This window comes from Taurulus bubalis, assembly GCF_910589615.1.
Source record: "Taurulus bubalis genome assembly, chromosome: 1".
NCBI classification, from domain to species: Eukaryota; Metazoa; Chordata; class Actinopteri; order Perciformes; family Cottidae; genus Taurulus; species Taurulus bubalis.
The window spans coordinates 22,038,450-22,051,472 of record NC_136589.1 but is presented as its reverse complement, the minus strand read 5'-3'; the positions used below and the strand labels follow the sequence as shown (position 1 = coordinate 22,051,472).

At 42.3% G+C, this 13,023-nt stretch overlaps 1 protein-coding gene across 2 annotated transcripts; it reads left to right on the top strand.

The window, feature by feature from the left end:
* Nucleotides 1-201: 201 nt before the first annotated feature.
* On the top strand, nucleotides 202-13,004 carry LOC306736822 (myosin-7-like; the record flags this gene model as incomplete). 2 transcript variants are annotated; one of them, XM_079218500.1, is made up of 37 exons in its annotated part: nucleotides 202-402; nucleotides 940-1,083; nucleotides 1,530-1,686; nucleotides 1,783-1,810; nucleotides 1,904-2,009; nucleotides 2,650-2,742; nucleotides 2,863-2,926; nucleotides 3,052-3,150; nucleotides 3,239-3,342; nucleotides 3,862-4,000; nucleotides 4,077-4,195; nucleotides 4,351-4,500; nucleotides 4,623-4,793; nucleotides 4,890-5,199; nucleotides 5,288-5,358; nucleotides 5,469-5,674; nucleotides 5,752-5,875; nucleotides 5,975-6,111; nucleotides 6,216-6,471; nucleotides 6,550-6,792; nucleotides 6,874-7,050; nucleotides 7,149-7,294; nucleotides 7,390-7,480; nucleotides 7,564-7,953; nucleotides 9,644-9,770; nucleotides 9,857-9,975; nucleotides 10,064-10,260; nucleotides 10,342-10,525; nucleotides 10,679-10,844; nucleotides 10,927-11,051; nucleotides 11,139-11,447; nucleotides 11,531-11,734; nucleotides 11,839-12,135; nucleotides 12,225-12,329; nucleotides 12,432-12,527; nucleotides 12,614-12,748; nucleotides 12,984-13,004. In XM_079218500.1, the coding sequence occupies 37 exons, from the start codon at nucleotides 202-204 to the stop codon at nucleotides 13,002-13,004; spliced, it is 5,811 nt and encodes a 1,936-aa protein (XP_079074626.1). The 2 variants fall into 2 exon arrangements, with proteins under 2 accessions (XP_079074626.1, XP_079074625.1); XM_079218499.1 differs by having other exon boundaries at nucleotides 5,285-5,358.
* Nucleotides 13,005-13,023: the final 19 nt, after the last annotated feature.

Below are 13,023 nucleotides of genomic sequence, written 5' to 3'. Positions count from 1 at the left end.
TTCCTCATGCTTTCATAGCATTTCATATTGCAGAGTTAAACACTGGTAGAATATTACTTTGTGCTTCTTTCCAAGTACAAAAGAATCAGAAAAAAAAATATTTTCCTTGAAAAGTAACGTAAAAGATATGAGGTGAAGTATGGAATGCAGACGAGTGGACCCTTTCTTATCTCTACTCCCTGTGTGTGCATCAGTGCAGCCATGGGGGACGCATTGATGGCTGCGTTTGGGCCGGCTGCCTCGTACCTGAGGAAGTCGGACAAGGAGCGCATGGAGGCCTCCACGCGGGCCTTCGACATAAAGAAGGAATGCTTCATCCCGGATCCGGTGGAAGAGTTTGTGAAGGCGACCGTTTCCAGCCGAGACGGAGGCAAGGTCACCGTGGAGACGCAGCATGGGAAGGTCAGCGTTTACATTCTACCATTCAAACATGTTTAAATTATTTAATATGATGGATATTATTAAGAATATGATTACATATTATGATGATATTATAAATGATTAGTATGATATTATTACCAACACATTATAATATTTGCAATTTAAATGAAATTACTATGGCCCTAAATGCCTCACCGTAACATGTCAACGTGTATACAAATAAGTGTGGGCATGTAATATAAGTAAAGGGCAGGCTGTGGACAGAGTTTGTGAATTAGGAGACATTTTAAATGTTATAACCGACTCCCAAACAACAATGAAAAGGCAATTACATGATGTCAAATTAATGTTTTGTGTCTCCAGTAATGTGTGTGATGAAACGAGGCATTACTGCCATGCGGCATTAACAATGTGTGGTATGCTTTGTGTTGACAATAATAGGGTCGAAAATCCACAGAAACTGAATGTTTGGCATACTTGCTCTGAAAGATAACTTTCTTTTTTTGTGAAATATTTGTCATCACATATTAATCAGAAAACTGCTTTCATGTTCCTTAGACTGTGGTGGTCAAAGACACCGATATTATGCAACAGAATCCTCCAAAGTTTGACAAGATCGAGGACATGGCCATGTTGACCTTCCTCCATGAACCAGCTGTGCTATTTAACCTCAAAGAGCGTTACGCGGCATGGATGATCTATGTGAGTAACCCACAACCCAAGATACACATTTTATGTATGCTTACACTCATTACAGAGGTCTCCGTAGTTCATTTTTTAACCTATTCTTAAATACATGCTGTTGCATAGCCATTAGTTCTCTCTTTAAAATTGGGGACAAATGTAATAATGGATTAATATTCATAAGAGATGAGAGAATAGTGTGTTCACAATCTGAAGTCATCAAAATATCAAAACATAACGTTTTAATTGCAATATAAGATATTCAGAACATTAATATAGCAGCAGAAAACAATGTTCTGTGTAAAGATATAGTGGAGTAATGTGTACCTCAGCAGAGAAAGAAGAGTCTTTTTACTGAGTTTGTATGAGGCACTCTTGAAAGAGAGTAGGATTTTCAACAGAAATTCTCCCGATCTGGTATATTGCACCTTTAAAACCATAATCTTTTTCTCTGTGATTCACAGACCTACTCGGGGCTCTTCTGTGTGACCGTCAACCCCTACAAGGGGCTGCCGGTTTACAACCAAGAGGTGGTTGTTGCCTACAGAGGAAAGAAGAGGGCAGAAGCTCCTCCTCACATCTTCTCCATCTCTGACAATGGCTACCAGTACATGCTGACAGGTAAAAACTAACAAGACAAATCCTGTTAACTTCTGTGACACGTAATGATGTGAATCTTTATACTAACAATGTTGTACTCTGCGCTTGGTTTTATAGACCGCGAAAACCAGTCAATTTTGATCACGTATGTAACTTGAAAAGCATGAACGCTCGGAAATAAATACCATACTCTACCTTATGTCACTGTAGGTTTTGATCATTGACTTTGCAATTACAGTGGAGAATCTGGTGCAGGAAAGACTGTCAACACAAAGCGAGTCATCCAATATTTTGCAAGTATTGCAGCTGGAGGCATAAAGAAAGACCCCAATGCCAAGGACAAGGTAAATAATACGCTCTCTCAAAGGTGTGCGTTGTCGGAGGGGTTTCTGTTATGTCTGAAAACTGACTGAAAATACAGATGACGCGACTACACTTAATTAAAGTAACAATGACAAGTAAAGTAACAAGAGTGCGTTGGCAACAAATCAAACTTAAAAATGACACACTCGCAAACAACTTAAACTCTCCTCAGGATTTCCACATTTCAACAGCTTCTATGTTGCATATGTTGGAGGCTAAGAAGTTCTTCAAACTTTCATAAAGTGCCGCCAGAGGCTGCTGAAGTCTTCGTGTGTAGCATGAAACATGTGGCAGCTTGCATCCGCCAAGTGGGAAGCTGATTGGATGAACGTTCTCAAGCTATGAGAAGGACAGTCATCCGTACAAACACAGACAGACAGATTGACAGACAGATAGAGATTCCTTCCTTTATAGATATATGATGCTGCTACAGCACAACCATCTGGCCAAGTTGCACCTCATTCGAAACTGCATTCTCTTGGGTCTTGAGTAATTAAACCGCCTAGTGTTAAATCGATTGGATGAACAGTTCTGGATATGTGAAGGACAAAGACAGACAGACGGAAAGAGATTCCTTTCTTTATAGTTTGACTGAGCATACACAATGTTCCTCTTTGACAGGGTACCCTGGAGGATCAAATCATTCAGGCCAACCCTGCTCTGGAGGCCTTTGGTAATGCCAAGACCATCAGGAATGACAACTCTTCCAGATTTGTGAGTGTCTAACCTTTTTGTGACTAAATTGTGAATATTATGTATTCAGTTTCCATAAAAACACAATCAGTGGAAAGAGCAAATATTGAGGTTTTCTTTCCCAAAACTGTATTCTTTCAGGGTAAATTCATCCGGATTCATTTTGATGCCAGGGGAAAGTTAGCTTCTGCTGATATTGAAACATGTGAGAACAAACACCCTCATACTACAGTCACAATCCTGAAAATGTTATCTTATTCATTTTTTTTTTTCATACAGCAGTAATGTTGTTGATTTTATGGCAATCTTTCTCTCTTATATTTATCACAGACCTTCTGGAGAAGTCCCGTGTGACCTTCCAGCTCAAGGCTGAGAGAGATTACCACATTTTCTACCAGATTCTGTCCAACAAGAAGCCTGAACTCCTGGGTTAGTAGCTCAAAAGTGGGGAAAAAAGGAAAAGCCATGGCTGTAATTTTATTTTTATTCTCCCACTCTCTTTCTTTCTGTCCTCCAGAGATGCTGTTGATCACAAATAATCCCTATGACTACGCCTTCATCTCTCAGGGGGAAACCCAAGTGACCTCCATTGATGATGCAGATGAATTGATAGCAACAGATGTAAGGCACTCACTCCTTTTTTTTTTTTTTACAAATATACATACAACTATAATCATATTGACACAATTAGTTACATATATTAGTTGGTCATAATGACCAACATGACAATGACATACAATCCACAAAGTCCTGGAGTAACAGATTAATGTGTTTAAAGACTTATTGGGTGCCAAAAGACTGCAAACAGGTTTAGAATACTGAGAGAAAGGTTTTTCCATCTTTAGAAAGCTATCATGGCAACAAGTATTTCATCTTTTCTCACAAAAATCGTGAAGTAGAAGGTATGGCCGAAATTCAGTGCAGGTTGAAATATGGTATGGTAAAAATACGGCGTTCAGGTTATGTGATCTACGAGGAATGTGCACTTGCATGTATTTGATTGGACAACAAACTTGCATTCCAGCAAACGTTTAACCAGGTTCAAGTTTTAATTTTTGCATAATGAATGAGGGGGGCTGCATGTTTCAAAACTATATAATTGGCAAAAATGGTGAGAAGTTATCATGTTCTCTTCCACAGGATGCCTTTGACGTTTTGGGCTTTACTCAAGAGGAAAAGAACTCTGTGTACAAGCTGACTGGTGCCATCATGCATCACGGCAACATGAAGTTCAAGAACAAGCAGCGAGAGGAGCAGGCGGAGGCCGATGGCACTGAAGGTGAGACAAGCTCTGTTTGTCAGGTTGGCTCAGAACCAACCAAGCGAGCCACTGAGCATTTACTTTCCCTTTTCAGCTGTTGACAAAGTCTCATATCTGATGGGCCTGAACTCTGCCGACGTCATCAAAGGTCTCTGTCACCCAAGAGTCAAAGTAGGAAACGAGTGGGTCACCAAGGGACAAAGTGTTGCTCAAGTAAGTTACATCTTTGTTATACACAAGGTTCTAGATCCAATGCAGGAACACGTTTTGCTTTCTATATGGCTTTCAATAAAATAAAATAAATGTGTTTGTTCGGCATTAAATCTGTTGCCAAGCAAACAGGCATTAAATATGTTGCCTGTCCCCAGGTGACCTATTCCATTGGAGCTCTATCCAAGGCAATCTATGAGAAGATGTTCCTGTGGATGGTGATAAGAATCAACCATTCACTGGAGACCAAGCAGCCTCGTCAGTACTTCATTGGTGTACTGGACATTGCTGGATTTGAGATCTTTGATGTAAGTTAACTCATCAGCACACAATAAACCAGCCCACTCTTTCAACAGCACTCTTTTAGCAATATGTTGCTAAACACGTCCATGCCTGAGTTAATTTCTGCTTACTATCGATGTCATTGCAGTTCAACACCTTTGAGCAGATGTGCATCAACTTCACCAATGAAAAGCTGCAACAGTTTTTCAACCACCACATGTTTGTGCTGGAGCAGGAAGAGTACAAGAAAGAGGGCATTGAATGGACTTTCATAGATTTTGGTATGGACTTGCAGGCCTGTATTGACCTGATTGAAAAGGTGAGAGGCTGGGCTATTACATGTTCAGACATACATGAAGATTGATTGATTGATTGATTTATTGTCTTCAAACCACTCGTGTTTTTGTCTCTTCAGCCCATGGGTATCATGTCCATCCTTGAAGAGGAGTGCATGTTCCCCAAAGCCTCTGATGCCACCTTTAAAGCAAAGCTCTATGACAACCATCTGGGGAAATCTGCCAACTTCCAGAAGCCCAGAGTTGCCAAAGGAAAACCAGAGGCCCATTTTGCTCTGATGCACTATGCTGGAACTGTTGACTATAACATCAACAACTGGCTGGTGAAGAACAAGGATCCTCTGAATGAGACCGTTGTAGGACTCTACCAGAAGTCTAATCTCAAAGTGTTGTCTGCCCTCTTTGTAAATTATGCTGGATCTGATTCAGGTACCCTGGTCCTTCATTACCTTGTTTGGAATTTTTTTTTGTCTTGCTACACTTACTTACACTTTCAGGTAATCTTTCTGAACAGCAGACGGTACAGAAGGCAAAAAAGAGAAGAAAAAGAAGGGATCATCATTTCAGACTGTGTCCTGTCTTCATAGGGTATTGCGATTTACTTTTTCTTAATCCTTGGATAAAATATTTTGCATGATGCTGAATACTTTAACATCCAGTATTTAATATTGTATGCTTCGTCATATTAATGTCATTAGGAGAACCTGAACAAGCTGATGACCAACTTGAGGTCTACTCACCCTCACTTTGTCCGCTGCATCATCCCCAATGAGACCAAGACTCCTGGGGCCATGGAGAACCCTCTGGTGATGCACCAGCTGCGCTGTAACGGTGTGCTGGAAGGCATCAGGATCTGCAGGAAGGGCTTCCCCAATAGGATCCTCTATGGAGATTTCAAACAGAGGTATTGTTTAATTTTAGTCAGGTACTGTACAATTCCAAACAGATGGTAAATAATATTCTCTCTTTTTTCTTTTCCAGATATCGCATCCTGAATCCTGCTGCCATCCCTGATGGCCAGTTCATTGACAGCCGGAAGGGAGCTGAGAAACTTCTCGGGTCCCTGGATATCGATCACAATCAGTACAAGTTTGGACATACCAAGGTATCATCTGAAGTTGTTCTGATATGGGGGAAAAGTGAAACATTTCAGTGGGAGATGAAGAGGATGGCAAAAAAGTTAAATACCCATTGGTGTTGTTAGGTGTTCTTCAAGGCTGGTTTGCTGGGTCTTCTTGAGGAGCTGAGAGATGAGCGTCTCTCCAAAATCATCAGTGGTATTCAAGCCAGATCTCGTGGTCTGTTGTCTCGTATTGAGTATCAGAAGATGGTGGAACGCAGGTATCTTTTGTGTCCAGCTGATGTCTAACGATTCAAAAGATTAATGGTTTGTGATTTGTACAGTTAACTAAAGCATTCTATTTCATTTAACTTATATATTTTAGAGAAGCATTACTAGTGATCCAATGGAACGTCCGTTCATTCATGGGGGTCAAGAATTGGCCTTGGATGAAGCTCTTCTTCAAGATCAAACCTCTGTTGAGATCTGCTGAATCAGAAAAGGAGATGGCCAACATGAAGGAAGAATTCCTGAAGCTGAAAGAGGCTTACGCAAAATCTGAAGCTCGTAGAAAGGAACTAGAGGAGAAAATGGTCTCTCTTCTTCAAGAGAAGAACGACCTGCATCTCCAAGTCCAATCGGTGAGAATCCTACTCTACTACCATTTTCCTTCAACTCTATCATGAAGGTATGTGCTAATGAGGTCAAATGTTTGGCAGGAGCAAGATAATCTGTGTGATGCTGAAGAAAGATGTGAGGGGCTGATCAAGAACAAGATTCAGCTGGAGGCAAAAGCCAAAGAGCTGTCTGAGAGACTGGAGGATGAGGAGGAGATGAATGCTGAACTGACTGCTAAGAAGAGGAAGCTGGAGGATGAGTGCTCTGAGCTGAAGAAAGACATTGATGACTTGGAGTTAACTCTGGCTAAAGTGGAGAAAGAGAAGCACGCCACCGAGAACAAGGTATGACATCTAATTTAACCATTGGTTTCATATCAGCAACTTAATGCGGCATCCAGTAACTTGTCTTTTCTTGGTTCATAGGTGAAGAACCTGGCCGAAGAGATGGCTGCTCAGGATGACATCATTGCCAAGTTGACGAAGGAAAAGAAAGCTTTACAGGAAGCTCAACAGCAAACGCTGGATGATCTGCAGAGTGAGGAAGACAAAGTCAACAGTCTGACCAAGGCCAAGACTAAGCTGGAGCAGCAAGTGGATGATGTAATAATCCATATACAAATTGAACTACTGAGATGATGTTGTTAGCATTAATGATTAAACAATTCACAAATGTTGTAATTGCATGTATTTTCATGAAGCTTGAAGGATCTCTTGAGCAAGAGAAGAAGGTTCGAATGGACCTTGAGAGAGCCAAGAGAAAGCTGGAGGGCGACTTAAAGTTGACCCAGGAGATTGTGATGGATTTAGAGAATGACAAGCAACAACTGGAGGAGCGCCTGAAAAAGTACCAATTCATCATGCCATTGTTCACTAACTTCGGTAATTTAATACTGTGTACATGGTTTCAATTAGCTAACACTGATTAATATGTTGCTGCAGGAAAGACTTTGAGATCAGCCAGCTGAACAGCAAAATTGAAGATGACCAAGCCATGATCATTCAACTCCAGAAGAAACTGAAAGAGCTGCAGGTACACATGTGCCTTGATGGGTCTTAAGTGAATGTTAACGTTTTCCCAAAGTATTGCTAAATTTGGACACTTTCGGACTCTAGGCTCGTGTAGAGGAGCTGGAGGAAGAGCTGGAGGCAGAGCGAGCTGCCCGAGCCAAGGTGGAGAAGCAGAGATCAGACCTGTCCAGAGAGCTGGAGGAGATCAGTGAGAGGCTGGAGGAGGCCGGTGGAGCAACATCCGTCCAGATTGAGATGAACAAGAAAAGGGAGGCCGAGTTCCAGAAACTCCGCAGAGACCTCGAAGAGGCCACTCTGCAGCATGAAGCCACCGCCGCCACACTCAGGAAAAAACAAGCCGACAGTGTGGCCGATCTGGGGGAGCAGATTGACAACCTGCAGAGAGTCAAGCAGAAACTGGAGAAGGAGAAGAGTGAGTTCAGGCTGGAACTGGATGACGTGGTCTCCACTATGGAACAAATAGTAAAGTCTAAGGTATGTGCTCATGAGGATGCTCAAGAAAAATTTCCACACTGGTGGAACTAACTGACAATCTGATGGCGATTGTATTGATTGTGACTGTTTAATATATGTAATGCAGCATCAGTAAACTGGGAACATGAACTATTCCAACTTAAATGTGTTGTTCTTATCAGGCCAGGGCCCTATTTCTCGTACCTGGTTTACTGAATTAGCGGGCTAATTGTCAGGATAAGATGACGTAGGTCAGGCTTTCTCGGTTTCTCGAAGCAAGCTTAGATAAATCACCATAGCAACACATCCAAAAATTTAAACCTGCTCCCGGGCAGGCTTACTGAACTTCACTGGATAAGCTGGACACTCCCACCGGACAAAAAGGCAGCTCCCTTCCTCATTGATGAAGGAGCGATATTAGTTATATTAGTTTTATAGGGAGAGAGTTCTTTCAGATCGCCAGGATCCATCCTTTACATCCTCATGACTTCCTGTACGCGGCGATATAGATTATAGATATATATATAGATATAGATAGCAAGAAATAATTTATTTACGAGAGCTTCTCGAGCCGCGGACATTGATCACCACAGGCGCAGCTGATCGCCCGTCTCAGACACAGACTATCACCCGCTGCATGCCGCTGTTCTTAAGTTTATTTAGCTCTTAAGAAACTGATGGATGTGTTGAAAGCACTCATAATTATATGACAGTGTTATTAGTACACCATACATATCATTATTGTAGAACATGATTAAGGTGATCGTGATGAGAATACAGAGAATCACACAATTTATTTTCACTGCTTCAATTGATTGAATTTCTGATTATGAATAATACATACATACTGATCCGCCCATACACATATTCAAACTCATATACACATATATAGTACATGATTCATACGTGCATACAGTACAGACTCATAAGTATATATGTATTCGTAAATATAATCTGATTGATTTGGGTGATGAAGCACTTCAAATTAGCCGATACATTTTCTCAACACTGACGCATTTAACTTGTCTGATATATTTGTGACGCTTATGTCTCGCAGCCGGGGCGATGTTAAAGTTGCGTTCACGGCAACAAAGTTGCAAAAACGTTGGAATATTCGCAACGCGTTTTCTGTGAATGACTACGGTATTGACTTCCTCATATGCCTTCATGATCATCTCCTGCTTCTTATTAGAGAAATAAAAAGAGGTTCCTCTGAGTTTATTTGCCATTGTACTGTTAGAACATCGTGGTGTCAGTGCTCGATTATTATCCCTTCTGAAGAGGAGCGGGCGCGCGCATTTATCCAGATGACTGACGTCTGGCTAGAATTAACGAGACCGTTTCAGCGCGGATCAGCCGTGAAGAAACCCAGATAGCCTGATGTCAATCATCTCGCTAATTTAAGATGGAGATTAGGACATTTGCTTGACTTTGACCTACCGGACTCTGCCTCTGATTGGCTAGTTGATTGGCATATTTTTCCCAAATGTTGCTATGCATTAATGTTAACCTTAATGTTCAAAAGCATACTGATAAACAGGATGGCACTTCATATAAAAATGGTGCAGACCTCTGGGCTAGTTGGAACAGACAAATTGAACATTTAACTCTTCTGTCCCTCTAAGCTGGACATGGGAGAGCAGAGTATATACATGTTGATGGTTAAAAAGTATAAAACAATGCCAGTGAACTATGTTCAATTCTTTTGTAGACTAACTTGGAGAAGGCCTGCAGAACTTTGGAGGATCAAATGAATGAATACAGGAACAGGTATGAAGAAAGTCAGAGATCCCTTAATGACTTCACCACCAATAAAGCCAAGCTTCAATCTGAGAATGGTCAGTGTTACTCTTTTCACTTGAAATAATAAACTTGTTTATTGTAGAAAGCAACACAACCTAAAACCTAAATTTGGCTTTTCTAGATGAGCTTTTAAGGCAGCTGGAAGAGAAAGAATCTCTTGTTTCTCAGCTTACCAGAGGAAAGAATTCCTACAATCAACAACTTGAAGATTTAAAAAGACAACTAGAGGAGGAAATAAAGGTATGAAAATGACAAAAATCAATGCATTTATCTTTACGTTTAAAAACACAAGCGAATGTCTAAGAGAAATACTTCAATATTCATCCAGGCCAAGAATGCTTTAGCCCATGCAGTGCAGTCATCCCGTCATGACTGTGACCTGCTCAGGGAGCAATATGAGGAGGAGCAGGAGGCCAAGGCTGAACTGCAACGCGGCATGTCCAAGGCCAACTCTGAGGTGGCTCAGTGGAGAACTAAGTACGAAACTGATGCCATCCAGAGAACCGAGGAATTGGAGGAGGCCAAGTGAGTGAAATGTATTTTGACCAGAACAATTCAGCAAAATTTAAAAGCAATTAACCCTGAATCAATTCTATCATAATGCAGGAAGAAACTGGCTCAGCGTCTGCAGGATGCTGAGGAGGCTGTTGAAGCAGTGAACGCTAAATGTTCGTCTCTGGAGAAGACCAAACACAGGCTGCAGAATGAGATTGAAGATCTCATGGTGGACGTGGAGAGGTCTAATGCTGCTGCTGCTGCTCTGGACAAGAAGCAAAGAAACTTTGACAAGGTATGTCTTGTTTTCTAATCATCATAAACCTGGTTTTCAAAGTATTGCTCCAATGCAAATAGAGTCTCCTGAAATATTACATTTGCCAAACTGTAGAGAATGTGATGTGGTGATTAAATCTTGAAATTGTAAAACTTCTATTTCAATGTCTAGGTCCTGTCTGAGTGGAAACAGAAGTATGAAGAGTGTCAATGTGAGTTGGAGAGCTCTCAGAAGGAAGCCAGGTCTCTGAGCACTGAGCTCTTCAAGCTCAAGAACTCATATGAAGAATCTCTTGAACATCTGGAGACCATGAAGAGGGAGAACAAGAATCTGCAGGGTAATATATATCGCTGAATGTGTCTCAGGTAATACACGTTATTTGCAGGTGCCTAATTAAATACAACTACTCTCATACACAGAGGAGATTTCTGACCTCACTGAGCAACTCGGTGAGGGAGGCAAAACCGTTCACGAGTTGGAGAAACTCCGTAAGCAGCTGGAGCAGGAAAAGAGCGAGATTCAGTCTGCCCTTGAGGAAGCTGAGGTGAGACTGAAATCTCAAAATGAAGCTACAAGTTGGAGAATAGTTGGAAATATATGCAGTTTGACAAACTCCTCATGTCTGTCTCAGGGATCTCTGGAGCATGAGGAGGGCAAGATTCTCAGAGCCCAGCTTGAGTTCAACCAGATCAAGGCAGAGATGGATCGTAAGCTCGCTGAGAAAGACGAGGAGATGGAGCAGACCAAGAGGAACCTGCAGAGGATGATCGACACCCTGCAGAGCTCTCTCGAGGCCGAGGCTCGCAGCAGGAATGAGGCTCTCCGTTTGAAGAAGAAGATGGAGGGAGACCTGAATGAGATGGAGATCCAGCTGAGCCAATCCAACAGGCAGGCAGCGGAGGCCCAGAAACAACTCAAGGCTGTTCATGCACATCTGAAGGTAAACATAAGGACACTCATTTTAGTTTTGCAAGCGTCATTACTCTGGTATCTTTGTAACCGGAGGCTCTAAACTTCTTCCAGGATGCTCAGCTCCAGCTTGATGACTCTCTTCGATGCAATGATGATTTGAAGGAAAACAATGCCATGGTTGAAAGACGTAACAACTTGCTTCAGGCAGAAGTAGAGGAGCTCAGGGCTGCTCTGGAGCAAACAGAGAGAGGTCGCAAACTTGCTGAGCAAGAGCTGCTGGATGTTACTGAAAGGGTGCAGCTACTGCACTCACAGGTAAGGCGGATGCTAGACTTTGAATTTGTTGTTTGAGTTTTTTTCCCAAATGTTGCGCTGTAGTACGTTCTATAACCACATTTCCTTCATTGTATAAATGAAAGAATACCAGTCTGATAAATCACAAGAAGAAGCTGGAAGCCGATACATGCCAGCTTCAGACAGAAGTGGAGGAAGCGGTGCAGGAGTGTAGAAATGCCGAAGAGAAGGCCAAGAAGGCCATTACTGACGCTGCCATGATGGCAGAGGAGCTGAAGAAAGAGCAGGACACCAGCGCTCACCTGGAGCGCATGAAGAAGAACATGGAGCAAACCATCAAAGACCTGCAGCACCGTCTGGATGAAGCTGAACAGATCGCCTTGAAGGGAGGCAAGAAGCAGGTGCAGAAGCTCGAGGCTAGGGTGAGTGTTCCATCATGATGGGTTATTTTTAGCGAGTATGTCAAAGGAGTTATTAGGTGCGTTATCGCAAACATATTTTCCCTGACCAGGTGAGGGAGCTGGAAAATGAGGTGGAAATGGAGCAGAAGAAAAGCACTGAAACCGTGAAGGGCATTCGTAAATACGAGCGCCGCATCAAGGAACTGACCTATCAGGTTTGTAGCATTAAGCTAGCTTCATTAATCTGCACGCTTGGTTAAACTTCTTAAAACAAAAAAATTATAATAACTCTATAACATTGTGTCTTATTCACAAAGACCGAGGAGGACCGCAAGAATATTGCCAGACTCCAAGATCTGGTGGACAAGCTGCAGCTGAAAGTGAAAGCCTACAAGAGAGCTGCGGAAGAGGCTGTAAGTGTGGAGATGACAGTCTTGATCCGGCTTCTGCCCCAATGTCAATGTTTCACTACATATTTATGTTTGTTCATCCAAAACAGGAGGAGCAGGCTAATGTTCATCTTGGCAAGTTCCGCAAGCAGCAGCACGAGCTGGACGAGGCCGAGGAGCGAGCGGACATCGCTGAGTCTCAGGTCAACAAGCTGCGGGTCAAGACCCGGGACGTGGGCTCCAAGGTGAGAAGCCTGCACTCTGCAGCAGGTGCACAGCATCTCAGCCTGACACATGCTGCCCTCTTCTGGCTGCATTTAACTTGCACTGCTCTTCAAGCATTAGCACAAATACATGTTTGGTACATTGCAGGGCTTTTAGGTTTATATTAGTCTGTTAATGGACACGTTGTTTTATGGTATTCTGCCCTAACGGCTGTTTCTCTTTTTCTTTCTTTCCAATTTTCCCCGGCTGTAACAGAAAGGGTTTGATGAGGAGTGAAGCTTTGGAAACTGAAGAA